Source organism: Clarias gariepinus, chromosome 11 (genome assembly GCF_024256425.1).
Source record: "Clarias gariepinus isolate MV-2021 ecotype Netherlands chromosome 11, CGAR_prim_01v2, whole genome shotgun sequence".
Lineage (NCBI taxonomy): Eukaryota > Metazoa > Chordata > Actinopteri > Siluriformes > Clariidae > Clarias > Clarias gariepinus.
Genome location: NC_071110.1, coordinates 17,014,325 through 17,034,430, shown reverse-complemented (window position 1 = coordinate 17,034,430; position 20,106 = coordinate 17,014,325). Strand labels below are relative to the sequence as shown.

Sequence of the window (20,106 nt, the reverse complement as noted above, 5' to 3'; positions counted from 1 at the left end):
ATAAGCAAAATCATATTACTGTACATGCAACATGTGATTTCTACACTTAAAAGCATGGAGGCGCTATTTTCAAATTCAAATTCAAATTTTATTTGTCACATACACAAACATACACAGTACGAAATGTAGTGAAATGCATTATACGACTGCCATTGACCCTAGAAGAGAATTAAAGTTTACAAATAAGAAATAAATATAAATAAAAGAAATACGATAGAAATTAAATAAAAAATTAAATTAAACTAGGAAAAATAGAACTAAAAATAAAAATAGAAATGTGCTAGGAAAAAATAGAACTAAAAATAAAAATAGAAATATGATGTGCAAAAATAGAAATCTACTGTACAAATTGAAATATACTGTGCTGTGTGTGCAAATATGCATAGAACAAAGTGACTTTGTGCAGAGGTTATTAAATGTAGTGTAGTTGTGAAGGAAGGTGTGCAAAGTTTTTTAACACTTTTTACCCCGGATTTATTGATATAAATTTATTTATTATTTAAAAAGTGCACTTTTTGTTTCCTATGTTAAGGGCTCTTTGTTTTTTGTTTTTCCTGGTGATAAAGGACATGCCATATTTATGAGACATTAATACTGGAAAAAGTGGAAAAAACATATTATAATGTAAGAATAATTTAAATTAATTTAATTTGTTTCGTTTATTCCAAATCTTAATACAAATAATATTACTACACTCATTTAGCCGAAATATTGTTCATTAAAAGTTAAAATAAGTTCATTCTTCCTTCGTTGGTAATAATTCTGCAGTTGCCTGCATTTTAGTGTGTGTGTTGAAACACAAAAACAGATGAGTTGGAGTCACATGATTTCATCATTTGACCATCATTCTGTTTGCACAACTGCTTGACTTTTCACTCTCAAAGGATCTGAGTTTTTGTTTCTCTGTTTTACACAGCTGTCAGCCGAACTCACCACAGCTGCTTCTTCCTGCCTCTCTGTCTGTGTGATCTGCTCATTGCCTGCTTGCTCCGTCTCTCTGGAAACAGGAGAGGACATGTCAAACCTTTGTGAGCATTTTTTCCCTCTTCTCACAGAAATAAATCCCTAACAATAATTTTATATTAACCAGATTTTATGCACATTAAAAAAACATATTCATATGTGAGAAAAGATACACATTTTTCTCAAAATTTGAGATATTTTGTTTTTATATGTCTTGCAAAAACTATTCCAGAACAGCTGACCTTCATGTCTCAAAATAACAACTGACTGTTGTTAATCCCATGTGTGTTATTTTATAGTTTTAAAATCTCCAGAATGTTCTAAAATGCAGGAAATAAATGCAAACTTGTGGTGTGTCAAAACTTTTGACTGGTACTATACATCTGAACATTTTATTGCAAATGACCATTGTGTACAATAAAGCTTAATCAGTTTTAACTGCTTTCTAGGGAATCATGTAAGTATTCTATTAGGACCCTAGGTGAACAATAGCAAAAGGTATGCCTTACCCTGAGTCATGGCCATCTTGACTTTGAGAACTCGATACATCTGTAGAAAAAAAGCCACACACATATTGCAAAGTGTTCGGTTTCTTATTTGATAATTATGGAATTACTTGATAAACTATGACTGTTCTTGCTAAGATTTAGTTAAAATGTTCTCCAAATTTACTTCAACCTAGAGAAAAATCTGAAAATAGTCCACTAAAAATTATGAAAATAATTATGATTATAATTATTAAATTATGAACACTTAATATATAAAATTCTAACATAGAACATTCTACATTGAAGCCTTTTACACACTAATTATTCTTGATGCTTCGCAAAACTTGCTTAAAGAAATCAGTAAAAGCAATGTTTCAGAGTGTCCAGAAGGTGGCATTAGAAACCAGTCATGCACCAGTTCTCCACCATAAAGACAACACAGACTGAAAGCACTGAGCATTTTTTTATTAGTATGTTTCATTGTTTGTATATTAGCTGTAGCAACCGAACAAAGCATTTTAAGTTCAGCAGTAACATGTTAGTCTTGGGGAAGACCTGAAACAGAGTTATAGGGACAGCATTAACTCACCAGGGAAGATAAACTGTTGTCTTAGCTGATAATAACAGGAAGCTAGTGATCAGGACAGCATGAAAAGAAAATCACCCAGGCAAAAAGTAAGGAAAGAAAGATCAGTTAGAGAAAGAACTCTTTTATTTTGGTTTACCATGCCAGATTAAGATAAGAAGGTTAAAGGTTAGGCAAATTGATGTAATATAAAATCATCCTTGATAATGTGCAGTTTGTTTGAAGGTAAGGTAAAGTTAATGAGAGGAGTTAGCATTAGTTGTAGTCACTGACCTGGGAAGTGAAAGCGGCCATCCGAGGGCCCTTTGGGCGAGGGGTTTGCAGGTGGAGTGGCACTGGGTGGGTTGCTGGAGCTGAAGGCAGGCGAGGAAGGTGTGGAGGAGGTTGTGGAAGAGGGGTTACTGCTGGAGTCTGGCTGACTGACAGGTGGAGGAAGGTCCTACGGAAAAGAGCAAAGGCAATGACGGTGCGAAGCAGGGTTGCATGGCTGGAAATTTCAAAATTTACAAAAGTGGCATTGAATTAAAATATATAAATTGCACAGGAACAGAACAGAAAAAAATAAAAGTTAATTGTGAGGTATAAAAATATAAAAGTATTAAAAGAAGGGTCCGTCACATTTACAGCAATTACAATTCTTACAAGTATTAATTCAGCATTAACTTAGGTATTTGTGTATAGTTATGTTTAATGTGGTAAAAAATCCATAAAAAAAAAAGTTAGTCCTTGTTATCACAGCAGCTATGAACAGTCATTCCTTCACCAGCCTCTCTATTCAATCACAAGTTAGTACGATTAAAACAGAAATGACAACCTAAACAAGAACATAAACTATTTACTTTATCTACATATAAATATAAGAAAATGAATGCTGAAATTGCGATCTGTCATCTCAGGCTGTCCTTTTTTTTTTTAGATCACGTATATGTTCATTTATGTATAGTTTTTGTGTATATGCATGTACTATGTCTTACTCACTCACTCATTATCTATACCGCTTAATCCTGTATTCAGGGTCACAGGGGGTCTGGAGCCTATCCCAGGAGACTTGGGGCACAAGGCGGGGTACATCCTGGACAGGGTGGCAATCCATCACAGGGAACACACACATACCCACACTAACTCACCAAGCACGGGGAGAACATGCAAACCCCATGCACACACAGACGGAAATGCCGGACCCAGACGGGTATCGAACCCAGGTGGTGGAAGTGCAAGGCGACAGTGCTAACCACTACACCTTACTATGCCCTACTATGTATAACTTTCAAATTTTATTCATTAATAATCGTAATAACAACCTAATCAGAAGAAGAATGCATCATGTAAACACCTGAATTGGAACAGTATGACCTGATCTGGCCTAATCCGACTAAATTTTTAATCAGAATAAAAGAAGTGATGTAAATGTTTGGCAATCCTAACAATAGGTTAATATTATCAATTTAAACACGAGCTGATAGGTACTCTTTTGTTAAAATAAATATACATGCAAACCCCTTTCTGTGCCCCATTGAGAGCTACTGGGAGCTAAATGTTGCTAAAATTTCCTGATCAACTGAGACAGAGACTCAGTGAATAAAAGTAAAGACAGACGGGTGTCTTTACTTTGATCCACTGAGTCTCTGACAGAAGAACAGGCACTGATTTGATCACGATTTCATTCATAGTAAAGCGTCAAACCAATCACAGACTGAATTCTTATGAGAAAGTACAAAACAAATACTTTTTCTTTTTCTTCTTCTGTTACATGTCAGATTATCAGATTAAATCCTTCACAGTAAGATGAAGCACTTTGCACATGTCAAAAAAGTTACATTCTGATTAAATGCCACATCAAGGTCCAGGTAAACAATTAAGTTGAAATGTCTAATTGGGTTCCGGTTATGGCGGCAAGGTGAGCAGACGCGTTTTCCCTCGTGCTTAATTGCTTTTCAATAAATCCTGCATAATATTCCAGAAAGAGGACATATAAAGAGACAAAATTGTAAGCACAAGAGTAAACTACTTCAAACATGCCAAAAAAAAAAAAAAAAAAGCGGCTAAGGAGAAGAAAACGATGAAGAGCTGCGAGGATGTAGGACGGGACGCTGGCGTGTCCGCGGACGCTGAACAAGTCATAAACATGGAAAATCCATCAACAAAAGACCTCATGCTTGCCATAACCTCATTCAAACAAGACTTTAACACAAAAATTGACGGTGTACTGACGGAAAGAAGAGTTGTCCAAAGAAAGACTGTAGTGGGCATATCATGGAGGCCGAAATGCGAATATCTACAGCAGAAGACGAGATACAAAACCTGAAACTAACTATCGAAAAACTTGAAAACAAGACAGAAAACCCCAATAACAAAGTCGAAGACTGAGAAAGGAGGAGTAGACGTAATGAACTGCGTGTACTGGGCATACCCGAGAAAGTAAAAGGCAATGATAGCTGTTCCATTATGGAAAAATGGATAGCGGACACTCTGAAGATAACGCCGCCGGTTTTGGAGAGAGCGCACCGGATAACAGCGAGCCAAAGGACAAGGAAAATATCTTGAAAGCTGCGCGGATACAGAAAGAGGTGATGTACCAAAACAACAAAATAAGATTTCTTCCTGACCTGCCAACGGAGGTGTATAGGCGACAGAGGAGTTACTACGGAGTGCCGAAGCGGTTACGGGACTTCGGTCTGGATAAGCACCGGGTAATATACCCCGCACGGCTCCTGTTGACCAAGGATGACCGCACTGTCGTCTTCAATACACCAACGGACGTGAATAAGTACATCAAGAAACTGGAGCCAGTGACTGAGGACGACTAAATTAAGTGTGACGTGATGAGAACTTGTATTGACCTTAAAATCTTGTCAGATGTGGCTGCTGGAGACTAAGAGGTATGTAGGGCCTAAATTTGCTGGAAACGTGACATCGTACTACTTACAGACTTGAGTCTCTTGGAATACTAATATAAGGTGTTAAATAAGTACTGTTTAAAGACTTTTTTATTTTTTTTATTTCTCCTTTGTTTTCTTCTTAAAGTGCAATTAGGTGCTTCTTATGTGAGGGCTGAAAAGTATGTGCGTGTAGTATAACATTTCTTTTTTCAGTTGATAGATAAAATATCTTAGCTTAATTACTTGTCTATGTAAAAAAAATTAATCCAGATGAGTTTTGATTTACAGGAGAATAGTTCCTCAGTATAGTGTGGACCTATTCCTGACAATGGAGGGAAGTTATTTAGGGGTTTGGGGGAGCCTGTATGTTCTAGTGAGTCAGGCCTGGGTTCTGGGTGGGTTGCTCTCTTCCTTTTCGTTTTGGGTTTTATTTCAAATGGTACCCTTTATAAGTTCTTACTGTTATTCTTGCACTAAGGTAATTTACCTTTATTTATGTTAAATATGACATTATAAAAATGACAGACGTTTTAATTGAATGTGTATCTTGGAATTGTAGAGGCCTACGTAAACTAACTAAAATAAAACAAGTAATGGGTAGAATAAAACAGATAAGAGCCAAAATTGTGTTCCTGCAGGAAACACACGTTAGATCATGAGATAATTAATTTAAGCGTAGATGGCCGGGTCAGGTATTGTCTTCAGCTTACTGTTCGAATTTCAAAGGAGTTATAACTATGATACATAAGTCTATTCCTTTACGCATTGATAAAATAACTAAAGACCCCAAAGGTAGATTTTTGATTGTACAGGGAAACATTCCATCAACTCGGATTAATCTGATTAATGTATATGGACCTAATGATGATAACGCAGATTTTTATAATGATTTATTTTTGAGAATCTCCACAATAAAAAACACATTATGGCAGGTGATTTTAATTGTGTTTTGCAGCCCAGTAAGGACCGGTCATCTGGTAAGGATCACACCCATGTAAGGTCTACAAAAGCTTTACAACATTTTATAAAGGAACTTAACCTGGTGGATATATGGAGGGCTCAAAACCCAATAAAACGGGAAGATTCATGTAGGTCGAGTACTTCTAAAGGATACTCAAGAATAGATTACTTTCTGATTTCAGCTGAACTAATTTCATGTATCAGAAATTGTCAATATAGTAGTGTTCTTATTTCAGACCATGCTCTTGTATCTTTGACATACGTTGAACGAAAGTTTTCTCATAATCGTACTAAATGGAGATTTCAAATACACTGGATGCAAGACAAAAGATTTTTTGAATTCTTAGGGAACAAATTGATTACTATTTTAAATATAACACTACACAAACATCAGCTATAATCAGATGGAAAGCCTTTAAGGCCTTTATACAAGGACAAATTATAAGCTATACGAGTAGGAAGACAAAAGAGAAACAGGAGAAATATAAAACACTTACTGTAAAACAAAAATTCGCTTACTCGAGGAAAAAAGTTTACAAGCAGGCCAAAATACTAATTTTTTAAGATTAAAACAGCAATTTTACGATCAGGGAGAAAAACCAGGCAGACTTCTTGCTTGGTGTATAAAACAACAGGAATAAGAAAGAGCAATTACCAGTATTGAAGATGAAAATGGAAATATGACTGTAGACCCGTTGGAAATTAATATAGCGTTTAGAAACTTCTACGAAAAACTATATTGCTCTGAATGTAAGGCCACGACTGATGCTCACTCCGCGTTTTTCGATAATCTCAACATTTCCAAAATATCTGAGGAACTTAAACATAAATTAGATGGTGAGATTACGACAGTTAAAATTATGGTTTCTATAAAGACATTAAAAGGTGGTAAAACAGCAGGACCTGATGGCCTGCCCATCGACCTATATAAATATTTCAGTGATAAAATGGTTAAGCCACTCTATGATATGTATATAGAATTTTATAATAATGTCTGTCTTCCTAAGTCTATGAGAGAGGCTTTGATCATTCTTTTACCAAAACCAGAAAAACCGAATACAAAGTGTGGAAATATGCGACCTATTAGTCTGATAAACACAGATACTAAAATAATATGTAAAATCTTGGCAAAAAGGCTAGAGACTGTACTTCCGGGCATTGTGGGTGATGATCAGAATGGGTTCATTAAGAATAGACAGAGATTTCACAACGTAAGATGTGTTTTAAATATTTTGCATAGCCAAAAAGAGGAAAAAAATACTGCTCTTCTCACGCTTGACACGGAGAAGGCTTTTGATAGGATCGAATGGGCTTATCTCTTTGACGTTCTCGTAAAATTCGGATTTGGAAAATAATTTTTACGTTGGATCAAATTATTACATTCCAACCCAGCGGCTGAAGTTTTAACCAATAAGATGATTTCTGAGCCTTTTAATATTACAGGTTGCCCTCAAGGCTCACCATTGTCCCCACTTTTATTCATTTTGTCTATAGAACCGCTAGCAATAGCCGTAAAAGCGAACAACCACATACAAGGGATTAAAATGGATGGCAAGGAAAATAAAATAACTTTATGTGTGTAAAGTACAGTAATGTATATGTATATAATGTATATATGTTTTTAGGTACCTTGCAATATTTGTTTTGCATTTAAATTGTCTTTTGTAAGAGAATTCTGTGTATTTCTATAGGGGAGAAGAGAGTGATGTTCTCTTGTTGGGGTGGGAAATAATTGTGACGAAATGGAAATGTGTTTCTCTGTTACATGTTTTGTATAATTAAAAACAATAAACACATTGTTAAAAAAATGATAATTATCTAATAATTGGAATGATTTCAGTCAGATTAAAGAAATATTGTCCATGTAAACTTAGCTATTGCCACACTTACCTTTTTGTTTAAAATCTTTGGTAATGTGCCGAATTGTGTTGCTGATGGTAGTCGCTCAACCTGGTTATTGATGTCAGATGGAACCGACTCTGTTCTTCTAATTTTTGAAACTAAAAAGGGCAAAAACAAAAGCATTTTTGAAATACTCATCAATATGTAAGAATAATTAATTTTGCTTAGTTATTAATGTTGAACCTACTTGGAATTGTCTGGCACTGTGGTGCTTCTTTGGTACACTTGTTGTGGCACTTTAACCTGAAGAAGAGAAAATTATCAGTTTTTTCAAATGCACAGGCAGATATAATTGTAAGGCTAGGAAACTCTTGCTGACTTACTTGCAGTGTTTGCACTTTACACCAAACAGCATGTTTTTCCGACACACTGCACACGTCTGGGAGAACCATGACTTGGTGGAAAACCTTTAAAGGTTTAAAAAAAAAAAAAAAAAAAAAGATCACATTTATGTTCTGCCCATTTTGTGCAACCCAATACAAATAAATCGTGAAGGATAATTAAAAAATGTTTTGAATTATATCCAAAGGAAAAACTGGTTTTAATGTCGTATGAGGAGGAAAGAAATGTATCACCTGTGCGTGATTGTAAGACCATAATCTCTCCTTATAGCCTGTGGGGATCTTCCTTTGTCTAAAAATATCACATAACAACAGTAAGTGAAAAAGAAACAAAAAAAAAAACAATATTTTAATAAAAAATTCTCATTTCCATATGTTTCCGTAAAAATCTACCTGTCAATGTTGGACTTTCCAAGTGGATACGTGTGTTGGATATAATGTTTGGAGACGGAACAGAGAGCAGTGGTGAGCGTGAGGATGAATCCTCATAGCCATTTCTCACATCCTGTACATTTACATGGACATTTAGAAGCATCTTATTCTTCTTTACATTCCTGTAGAGCAAAGAGGAGAAGATACTGCAATAGCTGGTAATCTGAGCAGTAAACTTAATCATGGCTTACAATGTCCCACTAACCAATCTAAAGCCAAGGACATTTGCAGACACTGATGACTGAAGTTTTTTTTGTTTAAATATATAATACTTAATTTAAAGATTCAATAAACTAAATTATGGGATACAAAACTGAGCGGTTTCCGAACTTCATTCAAGAAGAGTTCAGCTTACTGACAGTAAGACATTTTTAAAGAGGCATCAGTATCTTTCTTAAAGATGGACAGACTTTGGCACAGAGGCATGAGAATCCAGTGGACACTGTCCTCAACGCCACTGATTCCCAGCTCATGGCCTCAGTATAATACTGATGAGAAATGCAGAAGATGGGTGTGCCCATGAACAGAAGGCGGGTGTGCCCACTCTCCATGAGTGTGTTATGACACTCGGATATGACATCATGCAGCCTAGCCGTAATGTGAGAATGTGCACTCTGGTGCTTAACAAGCTTGACCAGTATTTAACCCCCATGATTCTGTAGCTAATCTGACTCATCCCTGACTGAGTTATACAGTGGGCATCCTGAAATTCCTACACTGCCGTGTGAACCTTGTGCAGATGAGATGATGTAAAGGTAAATTTCAAGAGCTGTCAGAATGATTCAGTATTTTAATTCCTTTCAAAAAGCATTTAAGCAAGCAAAAAGCAAGTTGAATAATTTTTTTTAAGTCTTGGGCTTAATAACATTTACTAATTTCCACTGTTTAATTACATAAACCAACAAATTCTATTCGTTCATTTAAGCTCTCATTTTTAATCGCTGATTGGCTGCAGTAACCTGTGACTTACTTAATGCAAGTTTGCTCATGATGATTGATGTAAGGGGAAGTTAGGTTGCTGAGGATTCCAACCTTTTTACAACCTATAGGCACAAACATACACGTATAGTCTATGGGTAATTTGTAAATACCAATCAGCCTACACTGCGTGTTTTTGGACTGTGGGGGGAAACCAGAGTAACTGGAGGCAACCCACCAAGCAAGGGTAGAACATGCAAACTCCACGTACACAACACGGAGTCGACATTCGAACCCCCACCCCGGTAGGTGTGAGGTGACTGTGCTAACCACTAAGCCACATAACACCTAAACAAATCGACAGAACATGTTTAGTTAATTTGCAGACATATCTGTAGCTTAATCTTAAATGACGCTGTACACCGCACAAAAGCTTTCATTTGTGCACTATGCATGAGGCCATTTCTGGATTTAGCCTATGTGTATTTTTTTATTTTATTTCCAAGTAAATATCAGCGACAATGATTTAGGCTATTTTACATGCCTAAATCATGGTCTGTGTCAAGCAAAGCAAACAACCAATCAGATTTAAAATTGCTGTAACAGAGTTAAGAACTGTTCAACACATTATAACAACATGAATAGATAGTGTTGTATTGTCATTTTCCTGGAGGAAATGTAACTTAAAAAAAAAAAAAAAAAAATCAACAGTAGAAATCATAGCTGCGTAGGGTAAGTAATGGCACAATGCAAAATGCACAATGCGATTGGAATTTACAGAACTGGGATTAAACAGAAAACCAGTAAGACTAATCAGAAACAAAAGGCTTTACTGCAATTTGCTAGGGAGCATAAAGATTGGATTTTGGACAAAGTCGACTGATAAGTGCACACAATGGGTGTGTTGAGGTAAGAAGGGACGCGATCATGCATCCTGCCCACTGTACAAGCCTGTGAAGGCAGTTTTAAGGTCTGGAGTTGCTTTATTTGCTCAGGGCTTGGCTCATCAACATTATGTGGCAATAAAATTAAGTCATCTGATGACCTGAAATGCACTGAATGATCAAGTTAATTACATCAATTATTTTTTTTTCTTCCCTGATCCCCTGATGAGAATATTCCAGGTTTTAAAATGTAAAAGAGTGTGTCTGAAAGCATAAGGAATCATTTTCACACTTAAATCTGCCACCACAATCAAAGCTATAGTCACTCTGGCCAGGCATGCTTACCTTCCAAGTAAGTTTTGTGAGGTAGAAATACCTAGTGTAGCATTTATTAATATTCTAATGCATTTCTTGGAATTTGACAGCATCGGTGTTGCTTGTTAATGTAAAACTAAAAGATCAATTGACTGAAAATAACTCAAGTTGCTTCAAGCCAAGTTCCTCTAGCTAGCTCAGGTAACCACAATTTCATGTCAAGTCAGGACATATCAAGAAACAACTATAAGCACTTTTAACCTGTAACAATCAAGGGTACCTTTATATATGGTCTAAAACTGAAATAAATACTTTATCAATACTGCAGGAGAGGATTAAAAACCTGCCTAAAGTGAGGTCCATCTCCTTTGCTCACAGATGTTTGTGTTTCACACAGTAATGTCATCACATTATTATTTCATTATGTTGTTCATGCAAACAGAAAGTGAGGTTTCAAACTCTGATAAGAATCAGCATGTTGGATCAGGCCCTTTCTTTGGTTTACTTTCTGTTTTCCTTTTCAGTAAGGGCGCAGTAAAAATAGTATAAATTGATATAAACAACACTCTCCAGCGCTCATTTCCAAACAATCATGGTCAGACCTACTTTTGTGCAGCCTCATCGATGCGGTTGGCGAGCTGAGTGTGGCTCTTGCTGCGCGGTAGGGTTGGGAAAAGCTGCCGCAGTTTGGATGGTGGTGGCGGCGTGTGAGGCGATTTTAGGAGCTCGTTCCTAATAGTGGGCGGTGTAGAGGGTGCAGCCGATACCTGTCCCAGTGGGCGCCGTATCATATGGGGTGAGGGGAAAAAAGGGTCAGCTAGTCCATTCAATGAAGAGGTCACAAGGGGACCAGACAGGCAGTCCAGGGAGGTTACAGCAGAAACAGAGACAGAACGCTGCGTTCCAGGCATCGCAGAGGTATAAGGGACATGAATGACTGGAGTCGGGCTGTAGGGTTGCGGGCTTCGAGTATGGTTAGTTGAAAATGAAGAGTTAACATCACAGCGAACTGGTTCTACGATCCAGGGAATCCCATCGTCTTTGAGTTCCCGTCCTGTAAAGGCAGCAGAGTCAGAATATACATCAATTCCCAAAAAACCTAATTTATGAGTGGGGGGGGGGCAGGGACTTTCTACCTTTTATTAACCCTGAGATATAACCAGCCTGATGTTCTGCAGAAATGATAGCAAGGAATCAAAACAGAGGGAAATACATGGAGCATTGGTTAGATGTCATTACCTTCTAATGCATAGATCACCTTCTTATGCATAGGTTTTTTGAACAGTAACTTGAAGAGTTACAAACTTTACACTGGAATCTGGGTCAATTTCTGTTCTTCTTTAAGTCTGATTTAAATAGATTATACCCTTTAATCATGTGTCCTGGTAGTTATCTGCAACTAATCCGAGAGCAAGTAAGACCCACCTGACGATGACCCATAGCTGGAGGAGGATGAGGTGGAGCAGGTGGTCGAGGTGCTGGTGCTCTTGAGACAGGAGAGGGCAGCAGTGACGCGGGAGCACTCATCAGCACTGGAGCCCAGTTTCCTCATGGTCTCCTGCACCTGAGAACCAGACATCTGCAGCAATGCATCTAGAGACAGATTCCCTGGTACTGCCTGCAGGAGGAAAAAAAGTGACAGAGCTATTTTTATTCCTGTATGTATTATACAGTATGTAGAAAACACCTTATTTATAGGAAGTTCATCCTATCCTTTTTTATATCACTCTCCATATATTTGTACATTTAGCAAACTGAAAATTTTCTATATTTTTAAACCGATCTCTGCCCAAGCAGGCAACTTGTCAGAGATTAGCACGAATCAAGAGATCAAAGCACAGGAAGAGGAGGAGAGATAAACCATCAGCTTCCAAAGAGTAACGCACACAAAAAAAAATTAAAAACACATCAGCAAGGTGACAAGACAGGATGGCACCACTCTGTTCATCCCTGTCACTATGTGTCCTCAGGGCCAAACACAGCAGATAACTTATAGGCTCCAGCTACTATATCTCCTCTACCCACAACATCCTTTGTGGTTAAAAAAAAGAAGGGTCAACTACAATCAAGGTTTCCTTTGAGCATTCTTCCTCTTGGTGGCCACCAGAGATAGAGAAAGGCCTTTTCTGTGTGCTGATAAAGAGCGATTCAGTAATGTCCGCCATAGGTGGAGGGCTTTCCTCCAGACCCTCACTCACCACTCAGGCTCCTGCCTCAGTACACTGACGTAGCAGTATTTCCGTAACCCTGTTTTTCTCTCATCCTGTCTGTCAGTGCGAGATTCTTTTTGCTTAAACTGCATTTCTGTGTCCTGGCATCTCACTGGAATCAGCTCATCATCATTCACACACATGTGGCCACTGCCCCCAACACACAAAGTATAGTACAGACGATAACTAGATAAACAAACACGGTTAACAGTTTTGTGGTCAGTGAGATAAATATGATAAATCTTTTACAACTAAAACCTCATTAACCTGCTGATAAATTTTCAATTTTAATAGGGGGTGTTGGGGAGGGAGGTGGATAAGTGGACATCATATTAGGTCTCCCCACTGGAAGCCTGATAACGAGAAAAAAAATTGCATATACATAACTTTGTACAGCAATGCAATTAGTAAAATTAATCATACTACAAAAATTATAATACTGTGAATATATACTGTACTGTATAGTTTTGCAGGCATATATTTTTTTCCATTCTTCTGTTTTGTGCGAAATCGTTCAGAATACAGTAGAACCTCGGTTCAAGAACTTAATTCGTTCCTAGGTTCTGGTTGTAAACCGATTCAGTTTTTTTTCAGTTTAGGAAAACATGTAAATAGAATTAATCTGTTCTTCGGCACTATGAACTATATTTACCTTTAGATGTATTTGTTTATATCACAAAGTATAAAAAGTATGAAAAAGCTTTAATTATACAAATTATAATTAAAACAAAAGCATGGAGGGAAAAAGGTGGGAGGGGAGGAGGTTAGTGTTTAGAAGGAGAGGCCTCTTCCATAACAACACTGGGTAATTCTCCTTCAGTGGTTTTCTCCCTTTTTTTGTTTCTTGGCCTTATCACCATAGTTTTGTTCAGATAATACTTCTCGGCAATGGCTTGGATGTCACTCTACTTTGCACAAAATAATTTTATGATGTGTGCGATTCGCGACCGCTGACTAATGCTTTTGTGTAGCGGACAGAAGCATCTTGGGATGGCAGTTTCTGGGTCGTGTTTCGAGGAGGATTTCATGAACAGAGACCGTAACGACCGTTACGAGAGGTCGTAAACCAATTTGGTTGTAGCCCAGTTTGGTTCGTGAACCGAGGTTCCACATTGACTCTTAATTGAGGGAAGAGGGGTCCTAATGCTCGCAGACTCAGACAAATAAATAATATAAAAGATAAAAAAGAGTAAAAAAAAAACCTTATTTGTGTATATATTTCATCACTTATATGCACCCAAGATGCAATAAAAGACAGTATTACTCAAAAATTAGTACTCCCTCTTTTAATTCAATGTGGTTTTATGTAAAAACATAAAAATCATTTAATCATAGCAGGTCTTAGTATGAGGCACATACAACCTATACAATATATAACTTTTTTTTTTTTTTTCACCATGCAATTATTCATTTAAAAAAGTCAAAAGAAAAAACCCTAGGCAATACTAAGTACCCCCTTACTGCTTTCACAGGATTTTAGATGGTAATTTGCACCCAGGTACTGCTAATCATCTCCTCTCGATTGATTAATTAATCATTAGCAGATGTACAGACCTTTTTAAAACTAGAAGTGGTCTAGAGGAGCAATTGTTGCTACACATCAATCTGGAAAGAGTTATAAAACTATTTTTCGAACAAACTTAGTTAATAGTTCTACAGTAAGAAACATTATTTACGAGTGGAAAGCATTCAAAATAGTTGCCAGAAATTTTTCCAGAAATAAACATCCCAGCACATTTACCCCAAGATGAACAAAATCCAAAAAATAAAAAAAAGATACATCTTAGATCGTTCAGGTCTCACTGAGCATGTTAAATGATAAAGTCCATGACAGCAGAATCTACAGAAGACTGTACAAGGTACAGGTAAGGAAAGGTTGCCAGGAGTTGCCAGGAAAGGTTGCCTCTAAGTCTGAGGTTTGCAAACTGCATCTGAAGAAAGGAAAGGTACACTAGTACATTGTCCTATGGACTGATGAGACCAAAACTTAGCTGTTTGGACTTAATGGCCAGCACTATGTTTGGGGGAAAAACCAAACAGCATTTCAGCAGAAACACCTCATACCCACTGTCAAGCACATGATGATGCCATCATTGACTTGACCATGAACTCCTCTGTATACCAGAGTATTCTAGATATAAAAGTGAAGCCATCTGTCTTACTGCCCAAAAATTGTTTGAAAATAGGTCATGCAATAAGACAATGATCCGAAGCACACCAGTAAATCTATATCAAAATAGCTGAAAAATAAGAGGATCAAGGTTTTGGAATGACCTCGTCATTCCACTCGAAATGATTGGGTCCAGACCTCAACCCTATTGAACTGCTGTGGAACTTAAGACAGCTGTGCATAAGTGAATTCCAAAAAAAACAAGAAGAATGGGTCAAAATTCCTCCACAATGATGTGAGAGACTGATAAAATCATACAGGATATGATTACTTAAAATTATTGCTGCTAAAGATGGACCTACAGGCAATTCAAGGGGTACTTGGTACTGCCCAGGTTTTTTTATTTTTGGCTTCGTGTTTGTTAAATAAATAATAGCATGGTGAAAAAAAGTTATATGTGGTTATACCTATGATCAGATTTTTTTTTTTTATGTTTTACACAAAAAACTATAGGATTAAAAAAAAGTAGGTACAAACGTTTAAACATGGCTGTAAGCTTTTTTATTATGAATATAAGTTTTAAAGGGACAAGCACATATTTGAAATTTACCCCTTTTCTAATATTATTAAAGGAAAGGGTGGGTAGGTGCTGGCTGTGCAGGTGTGCGTGTGGATGAGGGGCCCAATTTGGAAAATGTTGTCCTGCTGCCTGGCCTGCACTATTCCTAGTAGCTCTATTTTTGTCTTGTTAACATAAAAAAGATAACAGAATCCAAACAGGAACAAATCTCATTCACAAACATTCCACAACATTAAATATAACTACAAAGCATAGGCCTTGTTGCTTGCCTTTTAAAAAAATAAAAAATAAACATAACTTTTAGCATTGGCATGAACACTATGAGAGTTTTGGTGTTAGCTAGTGTAGGTTTTGGGGTGGCACCACACAATGCTGTCACATCTGTCATATTTCCTTAGATCTTATTCTTTATGTATTTTTTAGTGTATAGTTGAATGACTGACATGCTCATAACCAAAAAATTACACTGAACAGAAGCCACACCAGAAGATCAGAAATCTGTTTTTCCCTAAAGTTAGTTTACTAATGTAGACAAACTTCAATCAACTATGCATCATTATTTTTTAAACAATTAAATTTTTTTATTATTCTTAAATTATGCAAATTAAAAAGTTTTGCATGCTTTACATTTTTATTAGGTAATGTCGTTAAGCACTATAATAACTGTCGGTAGTAAAAACTCTCTTTAAAGGGTTGTAAAGAGCAACTTTACTGTGCTTTGGTAGACAACTGTGCAACTTTACAACTGTGTGCTTTTGTAGATTGAAGCTCCCGCTTCATCTGTTGAGTATCATTTTAGGTAGTATTTTTTTAGCTGATTTGGCTGTTCAGAATCACTTGCTTTTTTCTGCATCACACAAAAAGCATTTGTATAGCATCCAAAACAATATCAGCAGCACAGCCTAGATACAGACTGTATCCCTAACAAAATCTTACTGCTCCAAGTCATAGGTTATTCAGTAGTCCTCCTATAGTATGCCTTTTAAAAAATAAAAAAGCATGATTGGTGTATATATAATTTTATTATTACATTTATATTCATTTATATATATATATACATTATATATATATATATATATATATATATATATATATACACACACAGACTGTTGATAATTAAAAATATAAATAAAAGATGTGAGCAGAGGAGGAACTATTTTAATCAGCATGCTGTTATTTTTGTCCGTGTTAGCTGTTAAAATAAACCCAATAGAGTGTGGGCCTGGGGAACCACCTAGTGACGGCAAATTTACTGGCTGAGTACATGAGTACGTGCAATACAACATATTGTGTGTGTGTGTGTGTGTGTGTGTGTGTGTGTGTGCAAATACATGCATGTGGTTTCTGTTGTGTGTGTGGGAAAAAAAAGCAATGATACGCACCACCTTCTTAGAGACAAAGGGAGAGATTACAGCATGCGCACACATTTCTCACAGGAATAGGAAGCGAGCTTCCAGGAATCAGTATGGAAACTTCCCCTATTGCCAAAAGTCAGAAAAGACCACGAGGAGCACACGCATGAGAAACGCGCCTAATCAAAACAATAAAATAAAATCTTGGTCCTGTTAGATAAAAATGATAATAATAAATATTAAAATTAAAACTTTATCATTTTAGAAACGGTGCTGTAATGATGATTAATAAATGAATGAAGGTTTACACACAAGAAGTATGTTTTCACTGGCCCCTCACACCCCTTCCACAATCTCCACCTACTTCCTGCCTGTATAGGAGCTGTGGAACTCCAAGCTTGTGATATTAATTCCTGTGGTCTGACAAACCACATAACCGGCAGTGCGATATGCTGCTGTTAACTTGGTTCTCTAATAATGACTAATTATCATTTCACTGAATAAGAAATGTGTTTTAATACAAACTGCACTCAGTGACCAAAAACACCTGAATATCACATAAAAAGCAAAACCCATCTCAAAATAAATAAATAAAATAAATAAAGATTAGTAGTGGTGAGCAGGTGACTTTTAAAGAAGCTGACAGAATTGCAGCACAAGAAACAAAAACACTAATAAGACGCCTACTAAACCGGATTTTGAATTGGAGTGAGTGCTAGTAATAAAATAAACACTACCCTCTTAAAAATCTGTCAAAAACTAACCATAATCTCCTTGCTTTTCAATACACTTTGTCAATCGGTCAACAAGCTTTCTTATTCCCTCATTAAAAAGGGTTTTAGGCTGAGCTGCAATCCTTAAATGTACTTTTGTCTTCACTTCTTCATCAGAAGTGTAGCTTTATCCTTGTAGGGCTGATATCAGGGGACCGAACAGGGTAAATGTCTGATGGGGCAAGATCAGGACAATAGGGAGGATGCTTTCACATTTCAAAATGATGTTTTTGCAAAGTGTCAACAGTATGAGGGATTCTCCATACTGTGCAAGTCTTCAATAATTAACGGCACCATGTACACCCTCAAACCACAAAAAGTTAAATCACTGCACACTGCTCTTCTTTCACACAAATCACGAGTGAGCCATCCATTTTTGCTCGCACCACAGTTACAAATAAACTGATGTAACTTTCATACCTGCACAGCAGTGACTGAGGAGACAGTAGCCTTGAACGGAAAGTGCTGATAAGACAGAATTTTAAATATAACCAAAGTGCGGAGTTGAAGATAACTAATCTGCATCAGTATAATACATATATATATACACAACAGCAAGCATCTTCAGTCAGTTTTAACACATAGCTAAGCATGCAAATTCATGAATAACCAAACGCACATTTAAAAAACACCACTGTACCATTTTACTCACTCCACCTCCCGCTCCAAATTATCTTTCCCTCCTTCTTTGCTTTGCCCTCCCCTCAACTTTAAACGCTTGCTCTCTCTCTACATCTTTCTATTTGTTTGTGCCTTTGTACATATCTGTCGCAAATGATAATCATATTTTACTCTTCGTTCCTATCTAACACCATTCATGTTCAGAGATATCCAAACTGCCAATCATATGGCATCAGTACAATATTAAACAGTCATGCAGATTCAGGTCTAAAGCTTCAGTTCATGTTCACATAAAAATATCAAACAAAGATTTGACTTCGATTATATTTTTGATTGATCATTAATACGGATGCTAGATTTTACACAGAATTGTGAAAAATAAACATCTGGGCCAGAAAGATCTTATTGATAAAAAAGCTAAAAAAAATAATAATAATAAAAAGTCTCCTGTGTATTCGCATAATGGTGTGTAAAAACAATCCAAGGTACTGTATCTCAAATGACCACTGTTAACCACCATGGTTAGCGGAAAAGCATCTCAGAAATCACTGCCTTGAACCCTGTGGCACTCACATCAGCCAAGAACAGGAATCCAGAATTTTTCCAGAAAGATTGAAAAAACAATCATGAAATTTTTGCTAATTATTATTATGCATTCACCAGACACACAATGCAAAGAAAACTGAAGGCTTGGGACTAAACAGCTGTGTAGCCTTAAGAAAACTACTTATTAGTGTGGCTAATCAGGAAAAAAGCCTTTAATTTGCTAGGGAGCATAAAGAATAGATTGTGGAGCATTGAAAAAAGGTCATGTGGTCTAATGAGTCCATATTTATAATGGGCGCACCGGGGTAAAAAGAGAGGTGGATGAAGTGATTCACCCATCATGCCTTACCATACACATGCACAAGTCCTGTGGGGGCAGTGTTATGATCTCTGCTTGTTTCCGTTGATCAGGTCTAAGTTTAACAATATTATGTGGCCGAAAATAAGGTCAGCTGACTAAATAAAATACAGAATGACCAGGATTTTCCATCAATAGATTTTTTTTTTCCTTGTTGGTATGAGCATATTCCAAGATGGCGATGTCAGGATTAATCGGGCTTAAATTGTGAAAGAGTGGTTCAGGGTGAATAAGACACATGAAAAAAGATCATTTTCACACATGGATTGGCCACCAAAGATTCTAGACCTTAACAACATTTATAATCATTAGGATGAGCTGGAGCATCCCTTAAACAGAGGTCTGACGCTCCTATCATCAATACAAGATTTTAGAGCGATATTTAAGGTGACTCTGGATTTAAATAAGTGTTGATTGCATAAGCTTATCAAAACAATACCACAACTGTAATCAAAGCATAAGGCCTGACAAGCAAATATAAGTGTGATTTTTCTTCTTGGAAGAGTGTCTTTTTTTGGATGTGTAAATTGCCCATTGTTTTGATATCACTGTTCAACCATAGACTTACTGAGTTGTATTTTGCCGTGCACGAAGACTTCTGTGTTGCACTTGCTAAAGACAAGCCAGGACAGAAAACATGCTGAGTATACAAGGGTTTGACACATACCTACCCTAAGATGGTGTCTGGACATGTTTTCCCTGCCTGTGATCTGTGTTGAAGTAAGATTGGAAATGATACTCAAGCAGACACCAGCCACACAATCAGGAAACAAGTATTATCCATAAACAGCATATATACGCACAGTGTAAATTATGAGCCCTTAGGAAAGCACCATTCACAAATCATTAAACAGTCAGGACTACAAACAGGTTCCTCCCTGTCTGCTA

At 36.8% G+C, this 20,106-nt stretch overlaps 1 protein-coding gene across 5 annotated transcripts in view; it reads right to left on the bottom strand.

Annotated features, from left to right (window-relative positions):
• The window catches only part of ksr1b (kinase suppressor of ras 1b), a 42,824-nt gene that overhangs the window by 5,852 nt on the left and 16,866 nt on the right, over positions 1 to 20,106 (bottom strand). For 3 of the 5 annotated variants that reach the window (XM_053506951.1, XM_053506955.1, XM_053506954.1), the window contains 12 exons: positions 12,094 to 12,286; positions 11,805 to 11,840; positions 11,275 to 11,722; positions 8,513 to 8,673; positions 8,354 to 8,411; positions 8,102 to 8,185; positions 7,966 to 8,021; positions 7,767 to 7,876; positions 2,311 to 2,476; positions 2,041 to 2,082; positions 1,473 to 1,512; positions 934 to 997 (listed from right to left, as the gene is read on the bottom strand). In XM_053506951.1, the coding sequence (XP_053362926.1) occupies positions 934 to 997; positions 1,473 to 1,512; positions 2,041 to 2,082; positions 2,311 to 2,476; positions 7,767 to 7,876; positions 7,966 to 8,021; positions 8,102 to 8,185; positions 8,354 to 8,411; positions 8,513 to 8,673; positions 11,275 to 11,722; positions 11,805 to 11,840; positions 12,094 to 12,286 (1,458 nt within the window). The remainder of the gene's footprint in view (positions 1 to 933; positions 998 to 1,472; positions 1,513 to 2,040; positions 2,083 to 2,310; positions 2,477 to 7,766; positions 7,877 to 7,965; positions 8,022 to 8,101; positions 8,186 to 8,353; positions 8,412 to 8,512; positions 8,674 to 11,274; positions 11,723 to 11,804; positions 11,841 to 12,093; positions 12,287 to 20,106) is intronic. The other 2 variants (XM_053506953.1, XM_053506952.1) reach the window with 2 other exon arrangements.